Genomic DNA, 16675 nt, shown 5'->3' on the forward strand with positions numbered 1-16675 from the left:
ATATATATATATATATATTTAAAAATTAATATTTAATAGTTGTTAATGTTCTTTAAACGTTTTTTTATTTTATACAGTCACTGTACATCACTACAACTCATTTAATAGTTGTTAATGTCCTTTAAACGTTTTTTTATTTTATACAGTCACTGTACATCACTACAACTCATAAAGTGAATTTACTCAACATGAAAACACTTCACACCAGTCCATTTTAATATACCATACATGTTATCTTTTGTTCTAACATATCATTATATAAGGGGACTTTAAAAAGTTAATGGAAAAATGGAATTAAAGTGTGAGTTTATTTTTGTTCAAAAATATTTCAAATACACTCATAAAATATTAGTGTCTGCAAACTTGTTGAAGACTACATATGTCAATCTCTTGTTAACACAGATTTTTGTAAGCTTTCCTCTGTTTAAACCTGTCCCTGTAGGGGTGTGAAAAAAATATAAATTGGAATCCAGCTTCTCCGCTTCACAAGTTGTATATATTGGGTAAAGTAGTCTGTTTCAATCTATTTACTTATATGTCAAAGATACTGATACTTACCTTGTAGGTTGTTATGAAGCTTGAATGAAATATTTGTACCTAAGTAAAGCCTGTCACATAATAGTTAATTTGAGGTTTTTTTTACCTCTGCTTATACTGGGGTACCTCCCATACATGTAGGAAAATAAATGTCTCTAAATAATATCCTAGTAAGTGGGTGAAAGAATCTACAACTTTAGTTAATAGCTGGTGACATAAAAATACATACTGGTAGATAATATGAGAATATTTACTATTGGGTCATCAGAGAATTTATGACCTATTTTTCTGTTTTTCTATGCAAAAATGTGTCATGACTTTCCGATTACCAAGTGTGTGTGTGTGTGTGTGTGTGTGTGTGTGTGTGTGTGTATGTGTGTATAAACAAATCAAATTGTAATTATAAGTTTCCTTCTCTCTTTTATTCCCAGAAATTTTCTTTTTTTTTTTTTTTTAGAGAGAGAGGTTTTTGCTATAGAATGTGTGCACTGGCAGGGAAGAGAGAAAGAGAGAGACAAAAACAGACAGAAAACAAGAAATCACCCCCTGAGGGGATGGCTATGCCACAATCCCTTCTCCTCATTCTCTTCTCAGGGTTTTGGGTATGCATACTGATGAGGTCTCACATAGGCATGAGGAATAAAGTATTGGAAAGTGGAGTTAAAGCCATCCTTGTTATACAGTTACAAAGAACTTGGTTGGACTATGCCCATATCCCAGGACTTTATGGAATGCAGAATTTAAGAGTGATTAATTAGAAGATTTGGCAACCTGATTGCTTAGATATTCCTTCTGCCAGATATCCTAGAGAAAAGGAATGACATAAAAAAATAATTTATCATTAACAGAGAAGCAGAATGGAAAGATTTAGAAAATTTAGTCTGGTCATGGAATGAGTGAAAAGGTGTCTTTAGGAGAGCAATCAAAGGATCATGGCCAAGCAACCATTTACTAGATTAATATGGATGGAAAGGATCCATGTGCTATTAATCAAGACAATGGGAGAAAGATCCTGATGGCATTTCAGAAATCGTCCAGGGTGCATCTTTGATTACAGGCCCAGAGCTCTAGGAAGGCAGAATGTTTTTGAGGGATGGGCCCAGGATGCCCTCCATCTTAGTTCTGCCCAGAACCATCTTGGTTCTCTGCTCTCAACATTCCAGCACAGTGCCTCTCAGCCACAGCCCAAGTGGGCCCAGGTGTGGCTTTGACTGCCACTCCAGAAGATGTAGACACTACACCTTTGTGATACCTAGGTGGTGTTAAGTCTGTAGACTTGCAAAATGCAAAGAGTTGTAGGAGTATAGCTTCTTCTACCTGGATTTCAAAGGATATCACAGACAACCTCGGGGCCCAAGCAGAGACGTTATAGGGCAGAACCACCATATAGAGCCCCTAATAGGGCATTCCCAAGTGGAATTGAGGAGTCAGAATCACCACAGAGAATGCCCACTACTCCCATGACCATAGAACTATATACCACTAGCACTCAACTTCAGTCTGGAGAAGCTATAGGCATAAGACTAACCTGTAAAAATTGCCCCAGCTAGGTACTACTTTATAGTATGTTCATTCTACTCACTGAGGTTTATGCCTAAAGTCAAACTTGGGTTCATGGATAGGTATATATCAGCTGTGCTAGCTATTGGATATATTTAGACTAATTAAGTTCATTAGGAAATCAATTAAATGGAGGGGGGGAGGCATAGAAAGCAACCATAGATACCAGATACAATGTGGGAGGAGGGTGGGACATGGCAGAGGGTGAGGGATAGGGAATCAAGGATGGCAAAACAAAAAACAAAGTATACAAGACATATGAATTGGAAAATTATTTGCCGACAACATGTATGTTGATGTGCTTGATTGAGCCAATATACAGTGTATTTTGGATGGAAAATTCATTTGTATGCTGTAATGCTGTATAGTGAATTAATGTAAAAAATAAATTTAAAGAGAAAAAGAAAGAAAGAAAAGACTAACCTGTAAAAATTGAAATGTGGACCAAGCCCAGAAAAGCCACTGAGGCAAGGCTACTAAGACTGTAGATGCCCAGCCACCCCAGTGTGCCCAGGTTGTGGGATATGGAAGCAAATGCAATTATTCTCCAGCTTTAAGGTTTAATGGTTTGCTCTAATTATTGTTTCCTTTGCCGTGAGGAAACTTTTTAGCTTGATGCAAAAGATGACCCTCAGAATAGGAGAGAATAGTTGCAAATTATTCCTCAGACAAGGAATCATTACCCAGAATATATAGGGAACTCAAGTAGCTTGCTCATAAAAAGAAAATGAATAATCCAATAATAGGCAACAAAGAAGACTTATGAATGACAAAAAGGCATATGAAAAAAATGTTCAAAGTCTCTTATCATAAGAGAAGTGCAAATTGAAACCACAACGAGGTAGCATTTAACCCCAGTTAGAATGGCTAGGATTAGAAAAATAAGGAACGATGAGTGCTGGTAAGGCTGTGGTAAAAAGGGAACCCTCCTAAACTATTGATGGGAATGTAAATTAGTACTACCTCTTTGGGAAAAAATATGGAGGTTCTCAAAAACCTACAAATAGAACTACCATAAGACCCAGTAATCCCACTCCTTGGTATTTACCCAAAGGATAGGAAAACACTCAAATGTTCACTGCAGCATCATTTACAGTTGCTAAAACGTGGAACCAATCTAAGTGTCTAAAATCTGATAACTAGAAAAAAAAAACTGGCACATATATATTATAAAGTATTACTCAGCTAAAGAAACAATAAGATCCTAGAAGGCAGATGAATACAGAAGACTTAGTGTTGATCAAAGTGAACCAGACTTCGAAAGATACACATTGCGTATCTCCACTCAATTTGTACCAAATATCTGCACTCTATGGCAGGGATAGAGAAATTTGAAGATATGATAATAGAGAGGATACATGTAGATACCAGAGACTGTAAGAGCAGAGAATAGATGGTAGAGTGGGTAGTAGAGGGTGGGTGTGAGGTGCAAAGGGAAGAAACATTGAACACACAAAGAAAAGTAAAGTTATCTGTTAAAACTGAGAGAAAGTATATATCATGATAGGACTTAATGTAAAATGTAAAATTAATCTTAAAGAAAAAAGATTTAATAGTTCACCCTGTTGAATTTTGGACTTACTTGGAATCACTTATTCCTCTTTCTTCTTCTTTTTTTTTGTTATAATGAAAAGCATATTATCTAAAAAGTGGATCTTTCTACAAACATGGATATACTTTTTTATTTTTCTTATTTTTAAGAATTATTTATTTAATTTCATTTGTTATTATTACCTCTTGTTCAGTTTGACCAGAGAAAGAGTAAAAAAAAAAAAGTGAGAAAGCAAGCTGCCAGTTCCAGGACTTGAACTGTGGTCAGCTATGTGGGAGTTCAGCACCATAACCACTACACCACCTGCTGGCTTCCCAAACATGGATATTCTTACAGCACAGTGTTTGACATTTTTGGTACAAAATGTACTACCAAAGTAAAAAAAATTCTTTATAATAAAATCCTTAAGATTTGCAGTAAACACTAGTATAAGGGCAAGCTGAAAAGTTCAGTCTTCTCTTTTGGAATGAGAACATCTATCTTCCACTTGTCTTGCCAGTGAATTTCAGAAGGAGATAACATATTTTGATATTACAGACCCACAGCTGGAGGGAATTTGCCTTAGGATGAATTGTGCCTTGAGTCTCACCCATAATTGAACTAGATGAGGCTCTGGACTTTGGAGTTTTGAAGTGATAACAGAATTAAGTTAAGACTTTTGGGGCTATTGAAATGGAATGGATATATTTTGCACAGTGCAAAGGTTATGAATTTTGGAAACCCAAAGTGAAATACTGTGGTTAAAATGATTCCTTAAAAGTTTATGTGTTGGAGGGGCTGGCAGGTGGCATGGTGGTTAAGGTGCTGAATTCCCACATGGCTGACCGCAGTTCAAGTCCAAGACCTGGTGGCTTGCTTTCTCAGTTTCCCTTACTCTCTGTCTCGTTCTAGTCAAATTGAAAAATAATAGTAATAAATAAAATAATTCTTTAAAATAAAATTCATGTGTTGAAAACGTAATCCCCAATGCAACAATGTTAAAGTGTAGGACTATTAAGAGGTGATTAGATCATGACACTCTCTCATGAATAGATTAATGCCATTAGTACAGAAGTGGGTTCCTAATGCAAGGATGAGTTTGGCCCCTCACTCTCTTGTTCTCTGTCTCACCCACTCACACACCATGGAATGCTTTCCACTATGGGATAACCTTTGCTAGGTCCTGGTGCCATGCTTTTAGACTTTGCAGCTTCCAGAACCATGAACAAATAAACTTCTGTTCTTTATAAATTACCCAGTCTGTTGCAGCCTGTTATTGCAGCAGAAAACTAAGACAATTGTCAGGACTTAATCACATGAAAAGTTAATAATTCAACAAATCTAAGATATGAGAAGTGAATGGAATAAAGAGTAAGTATTGTGAGAGTTTGGATTGGAGAAAACAATCACCATGTGTGATGTCAGCACCCAAGGGCTTATCATTTTGTAACACTTCATTGGTCAGCTCTACCAACCCACTCTAGGAGAAGATGGGAAACCCTGTGCCCAGCTCAAGAAGCTCAGATGTTGGCTTCAGATATCATGTGGTCCTCTAACATCTCTATACTTTCATTTACTTGTCCAGGTAGGGAGGGTATTATGAGAATATTATTTGGAAATCAAGTTAGATTTTTGACAGAGAAATGATAAACTACTACCCCTTTACTCACTCCACAACTGAGGCAGTTGATTCTGTGAAGACCTGCATGCTAAACAAAGGTATATAATGCATTAAAGGAGGCCATCTGCTTCTACTACTTTCCTGATGGAGGTAGCAATGCTACCCAGGTAGGAGCAAGGAGAGTGGAGCTGTATAATGTGCTAGCACCTCTGAGCATTCTCTCACCACTCTACATTAGGTACAGAAAGTGTGCTCTTCTCTGCAGGGCATTTATTTCATTTAACTCTCCCCATTGTCTGAAGTGTGGACAGGGTATAAATAGGGGAACGACTAACTCTGGCCTGGCCTAATAGTGCTGTGAATTCCCTCATAGTTAGGAAGAAACTTACTCCTTCAATGGGCATCTTTAAAGAAAAAAAAAACAAAGAAATAAGTCCTAAAGGGATATATACTCTAGAGAGTACTCATAATAAATGATGATGGTAGAAAGGAAAGTGAAAAAACAGTTCTTGTAGATTAATGATCATTTCTCTTCAAATATGCAGATATTGGGGCAGATATTCTGAGTAAAGAAGAGCAATTTCAGGAGGCTTTACTCAAAGAACGTATAGCACAAGCAGAAATTAAAGTATGGGCTCAGGTAAGAGAAATGAGAAACCAATGTAAAATACAGCCTTAAAGTTCTTTCACTTCTTAGATTTGTTTGGACAATAGCACTGCATAGTCATCAAGAGCACAGACTACAGAGTCAGATGGTACTGACTTTGAGTCCTGGTTAGCTGTGGGACCTTGGGCATGTTCTTTAACCTGTGTAGCATTATCTTCAACTCTGAAAGAACAACAATGCTATGCATTTATTGAGAGCGTTCAATAAAATAATGTACCTGGCATACAGTAGATGCTTAGTAACAAGTGGGCACCATCAGGTGCTTCCTCCCTTCCAAGTTGTCCTCTCTCTATGGATGACTTCTGCCCCTGTTAATCTCATTAAAAATAAACAAACAAAAAACAAAAACAAAACAAAACAAAACAAAAAACTATAAAGAACAAAAACGACATCCTTTTTGGTAATTGTTTATCATGGCCCAACACACACACACACACACACACACACACACACACACGCACACACGCACACACACAGGCTATCCATTTGTGCAGTGTGTCATATCCCTGGACTACAGGCTCATTGTTTCCAAGTGTGTCATCATGGCCTACTCTTCTTTTGCTCCTCTCTTTCCAACATCCTTGACACCTTGTCCACATGACTGCTTAGAGCCATAGAGGCATTTTGAGTATCACAGCTCACAGTGAGACCCAGTACATGGAACTAAAGCAAAGCAAAGCTTCAATCCTGCAGCCCCCACTTCTTCAAATCCCATAGAATGGCATAAATGACCTAAAGAAAATTAAAACTCCCTGGAGTCAGGACAAGCCACAATGCTTAAAATAATGTGACTTCTCAGTTTCTTAATAAAATAGACATTAAAGCAAATAGTATTAAAATTGTCCAGTAATAGTGCCAACAAAACCTTGGTATGAACATGTTTCAAACATGTTCTACAGCAAAGGGTAATTATATAAAAATGTTAGTAGTCATTTTTATTTATTTATTTATTTATTTTGGAGAGGTTTCTGCTATAGGGTATGTGCACTTGCCAGAAAGCCAGAGAGAGACAGAGAGACAGAAAATGAGAAATCACCCCCCTAGGAGGTATGGCCACGCTGCAATCCCTTCTCTTCCATTCTCCTCTTGGGGTCTTGGGCACACACGCACACTGACATGAGTTTAAGCCACCGGGTCCAGGATTCAAACCGTGATCAACTACACGGGAGTCCAGGAACATATAGCCATTACACCAACTATTGGTCTCAGTAGTCACTTATTTTTATCAGTAATAAAATTCAGATTGATTATGAACCACCAATTATACATCCTAATATAAGGAAATGATTTTGTGAGTAGTCTTCAATTTGAATATTAGTTTAGCTCGTGTTCTGTGTATTCACTTTTCTGAAGACCTGATGTGGCAGGTCTGGGATGGTACTCAGCCTCCCTGCTCAGCCTTTGCTAGCTTTGTGTATCCTTTCACGTCTGTGTTTTCCAGATTTTCAACAATGAGCATATCTTATATTGATAGTCAAGCAAATAATACAGAAAGTGCCAAAGAGAAAAGTGAATGCTGCAGCCTGTATCCAATAAAGCTGCCCTGCCTTTAGCAATTCCTAAAATAATGATGCTACCCAAGGGTTGCGATGTGGTGGGGCATCTGGCTCAGGCAGTCAGTTTACTATGGGAGTTTTGAGATGGGAATGAAGCAAATAACTAGGAATTGCTATAGTGGTTGCTAATTTTCAGTAAATATGAAAACCTGATTTACCAACATCTCAAGTAACAACTAGTTGCGTTATACTCATTCCAATATATTAATAGATAAATGGACTCTTTCTTTCAAAGGCTTCTGAAGTCCAAAAACGAGCAGTGGAGAAAGCACTTGAAGAAGCAAATGCCAAACACTACATTGAAATTCAGATTTTGAAAGAAGAACATCAAAAAGATTTACAGGTTTTCATATTTTTAAAGAATTATTTATTTATTTACTGATTGTTTAATTTGACCAGTGAGAGAAAGAGGAGGGGGGGAATAAGTGAGAAACCAAGCCACACGGCCCAGGAATCGAACTGCAGTTGGCCATGTGGGAGTCTAGCACTTTCACCACCACACCACCTGTTGGCCCCTTACAGATTTTAAAATTGTGTCTTTTTTGTTGTCCTTATTCTAAATATTTAAGTTAGGAGAAAAAAAGATAAAGTGGTTAAGTTAGCAAGCAAGAAAATGAAGGAAAATACATGTGAAATTGGTGTGGCGGTGGGGAATCCTGGTTTCTATCTCTAGCTCTTCCACTGACTCATTGTGTGAAATAAATTTCCCTATGTACTCATGATGTTGTCCTTAAAATAGAAAAAAAATTATATTTAAATGAGTTTTGAATCCCCTGGATAAAATTAATTGTTCCTTCTCTCTTGCATATATTTCTGTCACAACACTCATTGTACGATTGGGTTGTTGGTCTCCACTAGACAGTGTGGTCCCTGAGAATGAAGATCTCAGTTTTCTTGTATTCATAGTATCGGGGGCTAGCAGAGTGCCTGGCACACCATAGATTTAGTAGGCATTTCAGAAATTGTGACAGAATTTTCTTTTTCTATTGTTTTTAAGAATTATTTTATTTTATTATTACTATTATTATTAATTTGACCAGAGAGAGAGAGAGCAAGTGAGAAAGCCACCAGGTCCAAGACTCAAACTGTGGTCAGCCATGAGTCCAGCACCTTAACAACCATGCCACCTGCCGGCCCCTCTATTTTTTTTAAAGTTTTTTAAAAATTAATTAAGTTATTTATTTATTTTAGTTTGCTTTAGGGGCATGTGTTCAGCAGAGAAGGGGGGAGGGGGAGAGAAAGAGGGAAATTGAGAAATCACCCTATTAGGGTGATGACCATATTGCAATCCCTTCTCCATTCTCCTGTGAAGATTTTGGGCAAATACACACACACACACACACTCAGTGTAATTTTCAAGCCAGGTCAAACCATGTAGTCACCATGTGAGATCCATTCACCTTAACCTCCACACCATCTGCTGGCCCACGACAAGATTTTCTTTTAGGATAGTTGTGAGGCTGTTTTCCTCAAGTCCTGGCTTGACTAGTGCTTTTTGTCTTTATTTGGTCTAAGACCATCTGTGGGCCTTTCTAAATTGGAGCAATGGAGCGCTTGTTCCTTTCCTCTATGAACTAATGAGTTGGAGTATGTGAATAACGGTGGGCACTGGGAGGCTGTTCTCCGGGACTGCACTAACGTGCAACCGTGCTGTGCCTGAGTCCCAGGCTCTCTCCTACCAAGGAGATACTCTGAAGTACCCTAATTATTTCTGCCATTTCCCAGGACTTAAGTTACTAAAATAGAGTCATATTATGTATTTCTGATTATGTATAATGATAATATGATGCTAGAGTATTTGGACAACCAAGGAAAAAAAGACCTTTAACCCTACCCCTTTAACTCAACTATCTTCCTTTTTACATATCCCCTTTCAACAATGATTACACATGCACACCTGTACACAAATAATTATGCTACATTTTGTACATTTTCTATAGTTTGTACAGCTTTTGTTTTTTCTTAGATCATATAAATGAAAGTTTTCCATATTGTACACACTCTTAAGTCATTGATGTTAAAAGGTCATTCTGTCACATAGATGGAAGTGTGATTTAAATCGTCTCTTAGGAGCCAGCAGGTGGCATGGAAGTTAAGGCTCTGGATTCCCACATGTCTGAGGGCCATTACAGTCCCAGACCTGAGGCTCAAAAGTTAACTGGCATGTGTGTGTACATGCTGGTAATCCCAAGAGAAGAATGGAGAAAAAGGGATTGCATTGTGGCCATACACGCTGTGGGGTGGTTTTTCTCTCTCTGTCTTTTTCCGGAGAGCCCATGGACCCTATGGCAAAAACCTAGTAAATAAATTAACAGGGCCTCCTAGTATGTGTTTTTAAACATCAAAGCTGTAATATCTAAACCTGGTTCTGTCATTGCTAAGGAAATGGAAGCTAAAACCAAGATAGAGATGTATCAAAACATGGATGATGAAATGAAGAGAGAAAACTTAGCTGCAGAACAACGCATGGTCCACAGAATCCAAAGGATTATGATGGAGTGTCACCGGGAGAAGTTGGAGGCTGTGAGGAAAGCCAGGGCTGAGGAAAGACAGATGGCCCGGGAAGCACTGGAGGCCCAGAAAAGGTATTCCAGGGAACACATTGGCAAATTAGTATCATATTTATCAAAAATCAAAGGAATAAGTTTGAAATATATAGATAGATATTGCTCAGTTTTTGCATTTTATTTTGCATTTTATTATAGAACATATCAAACATGAAGTGATGTATTACATTGGAAAAGTCATGACGCCTTTTTGCATCATGAAAAACATATTGTAGAAAGATACATCATGACTTTTCCAAAAACCCAATATAATGTATTGTACTCTGTGTGTGTGTGATTTAAAGAAACATAGTGACATAAACACTCAAGGACCTACTACCTCGTTTGAGTGATTGAAAATTGCCAGCACTTCAGAAGATCCCATGCATTCTTATTCAATCACATCTTCCTCCCTCCCTCACCTTATGATAACTTTTTTCTTAAAACAGAGTACTTTTCATTCTGCATCACCAGTTGTAAGAGGCTGAGGAGGGGAACCAAGAAACATTTTCTCATAAACACATACGTCAATCATTAGATTCTCTAGGCTAGATCAATACTATTGTAAATGTGCTACTTCTTGGTCTTTTTCTTATTACACAAGTAATATATGTTGCAAAATAAGTTGACACAGAAACATATAGAGTAAGAATTACAAGTCTTGACTGTATCTCCACCTTCTCCCTCCATCTGAGAGACAATCATTTTAAATCGGATCTATATTCTTTCATACACATTTGATGTGTTTATAGTGACATATATGTGCATGATTACAAACCATCTGTTACATAAATCAGAGCATACATCTACGTATTTTAAAAATACCATGATAACCATTTATTTCCTTTTTTTTTTGGAGAGGTTTATAGGGTACGTGTGCTCGACAGACAGACAGACAGATTGAAAGGGAGAAATCACCCCCCCCGGGGGGATGGCCATGCCACAATCCCTTCTCCTCCATTTTCCTCTTGGGATCATGGGCACGCACGTATACATGCCCGGCATGAGTTTTAAGCCACCGGGTCTGGGACGCGAACTGCGGTCTGCTACATGGGAGTCCAGTGACACAGCCTTACACTAACTGCTGGTCCCCCAAGGTACCCATTTCTGTGTATGTAATGAACATTTTATGGAACAGTACAGTGGTCAAGAACCCAGGGATTATCTGGTGGGAGAGAAAAACCATTATTTTCAGAGGTTAAGGGTCTTATCCAAGATAGCTACTGAGCTGTGGCAGAAAAACAAGCCTACAGCCTCCCTGTTTGGCCTTTTAGTCTGTAGCTTGTCTCTTTTATTTTGCTGCTTGAGTTTACAAATGAACTCCTTTGTAAATAATTAATAGGTAAAGTATTTCTCCTTAGAATTGTTCAGAACAGAACCAAAGGTAAAATCCTTGAGAAAGCATAGAGAAATGAGAATGAGGGCTGAAACTTCGGCAGTTACATTGTTATTATCCTCCCTGCATAGACTAGAAATAATTGTGGAGGTAGACAAGAAAGAGGAAAGAAGGTTTCTAGAATAATAGCTAAGGGTAAATGATGTTTGCTTTAACACTGAGCAAGTCTGTCAGGTTTTTTTGTTTTCTTTTGTTTTTCTGAGAGATTTTTTTCTATAGGGTGTATGCGCTCACTGGAGAAAAAGAGATAGAAAGTAAGAAATTATCCCTCAGGGGCCCTGGCCAGGCCACAATTCCTTCCCCTCCAATCTCCTCTCAGGATTTTGGGCACATATGCACACACACCCACCATGAGTTTCAAGCCACCAGGTCCAGGACTCAAACCATGATCAACCATGTGGGAGTTCAGTGCCCTAACCACTACATCACTTTCTGGTCCCAGGTAGTTTGAAACTCAAGTTGAAAGAATCAGAAAAGATGATAGAATTGCATTTTTAGAGAATGGAAAATAGACTGTAAGTATATGATAGATCTTGGAAAGTCTGTATTAGGCTAGGAGGCAGAGCGAGAGGATTTTATTAACAATAATAAATATTTGAATTCAACATTGCAGATTATTTTATTCTCAAGTCTTTAGAGATTCTGTTCAGACCAGGTTAACTACAGAAATCTCCTAGAAAGGGATCACAGTTGCCAAGAACTTTGCCTTGGACCTGGGATGACTGGGTTGTGTTGCTGATTTTGCCACTTTTACTAATTAAGTGAACTTAGACAAGCTACTTGACTTCTCTGAGTCTCAGTGTCCTTATCATAAAATGGGCATTATAATAGAAACACCTCACAGAATTGTGTCTTAGAGATCATTGAATTAATATGTGCACAGTATGAGCATCAACCTACATATAACCCACATGGTAAGAGGTCAACATGGTTGGCTGCAATAAATTACATGTAATTATGTACATTATAACCAGAGTTTATAAATAGTTTAGCAGTGGTTCTCAAAGTCCAAGGACACTTAGGGTACCCAAAACCATTTATGGAGTGGACAAAGGGGGTCAAAGCTATTTTCTTAATATTAAGAGAACATTTGCCTTTTTCATTCTCCAATAAGTGTATGATGGAATTTTCTAGAGATTTTATTTTGTGCAATATCACAGGAGATGGAAACAAAAGGAAAGTCCAGCCTTCTCTTTTTTCTTTTAAAATTAAGCCAGACATTCTGGAGTTTTGTTCATTTGTTTGTCTTTTAAAGTAAAATTTTATCACTCTTTTCATCAAATAATTTACTGTGCTGGAAAATATTTTTAAGAATTTTAAAAATTTAATTAAAATTTTAAAGGTTTTTGCCTTAGAGCATATGTAAGAAAGACAAAGAGAGGAAACTGAGGAATCAAGCTCCCCACTCCAGGGGAGATGGCCATGTCGCAGTCCCTTCTCCATTCTCTTCTTAAGTTTTGGGAGCATGTACACACACCTGGCATGATTTCCAAGCTGCCAGGTCTGGGACTCGAACCACAATCAGCCATGTTGGAGTCCAGAGCCTTAACTACCACACCACCTGCTAGCCCCAGAAAAATACCGTTTTTCATTAAAATATCTATGTTACTGTGTAATGGATTTATTGTTATTTTTATGGGTTAATCTCTCTTTTCCTATCCCTCTCTCTTCATCATTAATTCTAATATTACTAATGTCAATAGATATAATGTATTACTAATGTCAGTACATATAACACATTTTAAAGGTTTCTTTGGGTTCCTCCATAGTTGTTTTTTGTTTGTTTTAGGTTTCTGCCTTAAGTTGTATACACTCACTGGAGAGAGACAGAAAAAAAGAAACTGAGAAATCACTCCCCAGGGAGGATGGCCACACTGCAATTTCTTCTCCTCTATTCTCCTCCTGGGATTTTGGACATGTACAAACATGGGCTAAGAGATTTTCAAGCCTCAGATTCAGGACTTGAACCATGGTTGACCATGTAGGAATCTAGTACTTCAACCACGATGCCACCTGCTGGTCCCTGGTTTCTCCTAATTTTAAATGTAACTGGGTCCTGAGACCAAAAAGTTTGAGGTAGCTTTCACAGAGTACTACTCAGATAAAAATCAACTTTTAGCTAAATCTGTGAGAGTAAGGTTTTTCTCCCCTCTGGCTAAAAGTAAGCTGTTGAATTGATATAAAGAAACACTTTCTCTAGGAGTTTGAAATTCTGACATTATTTCTTCATGTTTAAGTACAACAAGTTTATATGTTTCTGGCCAAACTGGAATTGGGTCCTTGAAGTTGCCCTTAAACATTAAACTCGTGACCAGATCTAGCCCATAGCAGGAAAGGTGATAAGCAGCCTTCCCTGTTCTGAATGTATTTTCTGATTATTCACTCTTAATACAATCCAAAGGCTCATTTGTATCAGCCTCTCCCACCTGATGACTCATCTCAACAATGTAATAATTTCTCATATGAGGGGTCTTTAAAAAAGTTCATGAAAGTACATTATATGAAAAAAACTATGAATTTCAGTTTATTTTTTTACCAACATAAACTTTAATTTCATCTTTTACCATGAATTTTTTTAAGTATCCTTGTACATGTGTTGTCTGCAGACAAAAATCAAGATTGGCCCCATAACCTGGTGGTTAAGGGAACAGGATTCCACATGGCTGACCACAGTTCAAGTCCTGATCCTGGCAACTTGAAAAACACACTGGGCATGTATACATGCATGCCCCAAATCCTGATAGAATGGAGAAATGAAGGAGAAAGGATTGCAGTATGACTGTGCCTCATCGTTGTGTACTTCTCCCTCCCCTCAGTCTCTCTCTAATGAGTGCACATACTCTCTAGCAATTAGAAAAACATTTTTTTTTAATGACAAGATCATTATTTTTAGTGGCTACTCATCTAATTTATAAATTCACTTTTTTTTTTTAATAGCAAGGCTATAGAGGAACTTGTGAATACTGGTGTAACGGTTATGAAGGATCAGAAGATGAATGTGGACCAAGTGATAAAGGCAAAAGAGCATAAAATGAACATATACTATGGCATGGCTCAGAGGAAGAAGCAAGAAGAGGTACAGGAAGTGCTTCAAGAAGCAGAGAAAACACATCAGGCCACTCTTGACAACGTGATGGATAAACTGGTTAACACCCAGGGGGAGCTCTTGTCCATAGCCAAACAACTGGGAATCATGACAAACTGGAAAGATTTCTTGGAGGAGGAATTACAGGAAACCAGGGCAGCATTCCAAAAATACATCAATTACACTTTTCCTAAGCTTTCACCAGGACATGCCGATTTCATCCTGCCAGAAAGAAAGAAGACACCTTCCAATCTTGTCATTAATGAGAACGAAACAACTCGTGATTAAAGTCTTCAGCTGAGATTTCACTACAAAGCACAGGATTCCAAAGACTAGATAAATGTACTCAAAAACCATTTATTGACCCCTAGTATTGTGCAGGGAACTATTGGGTTGTCATGATTAGGTGGGATATTCAAAAGCATATTCCAGGTTACAGTGAATGACAAGTGCAATAGAGAGAAAGCAGGGAGAAGAGATTAACTGATAGGAGGGGATAAGATTTATTGGAGGAAGCCTGAACACATTTCTATACCTGTCTGTATTCATTTTCATTTATTTCTTCAGACATAACTATTTTAGTGTTTGTTGCAATTGAAAACAAGGGATGTGTTCTTAGACTATTCCCATTATTGAGAGGTATGCTAACTTCTTTTTTTATTTTTGTTTTTTGCTATAGAGAAAGAGAGGGAATGTGAGAAATCACCTCCCCCCTCCTCAGAGGGGGTGACCATGTCACAATCCCTTCTCCTCCACTTTCCTCTTGGGATTTATGTGCACTGACACATATACACCCTTTGTGATTTTTCAAGCCTCCGAGTCTGGACTTGAACTGTGTGGGATCTGGTAGGATCCAGGCCATGTGGGATCCAGTGCCTTAACATCCAGGCCACCTGCTGGTCCAAGGTGTGCTAACTTCTAGTAAAGAGATTTATTTGGTGAATTGCGGTAGCATTCTGGGAAGAAAAGCAATTTCCCTTCAACTTAGCACAATGGTTTAAATTCTGGGATTCTCATATGAAATAATTCAGAAAGGGCTAATTTACATTTGCTAGTCGTCAAAGAGAAATGTGTCTTCAGGGGTCAGACCTTCTGCTTCCAGCGATATAAAGTTCTCTTGTTTTTACATTCAAACCCAGGAATACCATCAACTTGTCTTACATAAGTCAGAGGCAAAAAAAAAAAAAAAAAAAAAAAAAAATGTAGGTACCATAATGCTTGGGACAACACATTAACATTTACTAAATTAAAATGGGGAAAAAAAACTTTCCATAAAGACTGTTCCAAAAATCTATCCACTATAAAGCAACATCCTTAAGTTGTTAATCAACAACCTACATTGGTTGCTTAAAAATAAAAACTGGGAAAGCAATTTTCAATAAATTAGAAAGTACTATTTCTCCAGCAAGGGGGATTTACTTATATTAACCAGTCTGGAATTTCCTAATAGTAAAAGGAGTGATTTGTTTACAATTGCATAGTAAACTATACTCTCCTGAGTATTTAACTTCCTGATACTCTGCAGGACTACTGCAATCGTATTGATTGGTCGTTGAATGTCTGGAAGTAATGACATTCATATAATGTTTTACACTGCTTTTTCATGTATTGGGGGAGAAAGTCTTCAAAAAGTTCATGGAAAATGCATATTCTGAATAAACTTTAAATGGACTTCAGAAATTTTTTGCACCAAAATTAATTTGTTCTTTATTTCCATTTTTTCATGAATTTTTTTGAAGCCTCTTGGTACTTGCTTCTCACAACAGTCTATAAGAACAGGAGTTGTTATCCTATTTTTTTTAACAGATAGTAAAATAAAAGCTACCAAGTGCTAAAGTATTGTATTGACAGGTGTGAGGTACTTTGAAACCATTGATATTTAATCCTCACAATTACTTTTTTTTAGAGAGAGATTTTTGCAATAGGGCATGTGTAATCACAAGAGAGACAGAGAGACAGAAAGCAAGAAATCGCCCTCTCAGGGAGAATGGCCACACCACAATCCTTTCTTCTCTAGGGATTTTGGGCACATGCTCCCAGCATGTATTTCTTTCTTTCTTTTTTTTTGGAGAGGTTGTATTTTTTTTTTTTTTTTTTTTTTTTTTTCTTTTGGGCATTTTTTTTTTTTTTTTTTTTTGCTATAGGGCACATGCACTCACCAGACAGACAGCGAGAG

At 37.6% G+C, this 16675-nt stretch overlaps 1 protein-coding gene across 1 annotated transcript in view; it reads left to right on the forward strand.

Moving 5' to 3' along the window:
• The window catches only part of CUNH6orf163 (chromosome unknown C6orf163 homolog), a 21387-nt gene extending 4954 nt beyond the window's left edge, over positions 1-16433 (forward strand). The window contains exons 2-5 of the mRNA XM_006143391.3: positions 5795-5889; positions 7708-7815; positions 9855-10057; positions 14352-16433. Coding sequence (XP_006143453.1) covers positions 5795-5889; positions 7708-7815; positions 9855-10057; positions 14352-14787 — 842 coding nt within the window. The 3' untranslated portion in view covers positions 14788-16433. The remainder of the gene's footprint in view (positions 1-5794; positions 5890-7707; positions 7816-9854; positions 10058-14351) is intronic.
• The last annotated feature ends 242 nt before the right edge of the window (positions 16434-16675 follow it).

This window comes from Tupaia chinensis, unplaced genomic scaffold (assembly GCF_000334495.1).
Source record: "Tupaia chinensis unplaced genomic scaffold, TupChi_1.0 Scaffold000097_1, whole genome shotgun sequence".
Lineage (NCBI taxonomy): Eukaryota > Metazoa > Chordata > Mammalia > Scandentia > Tupaiidae > Tupaia > Tupaia belangeri.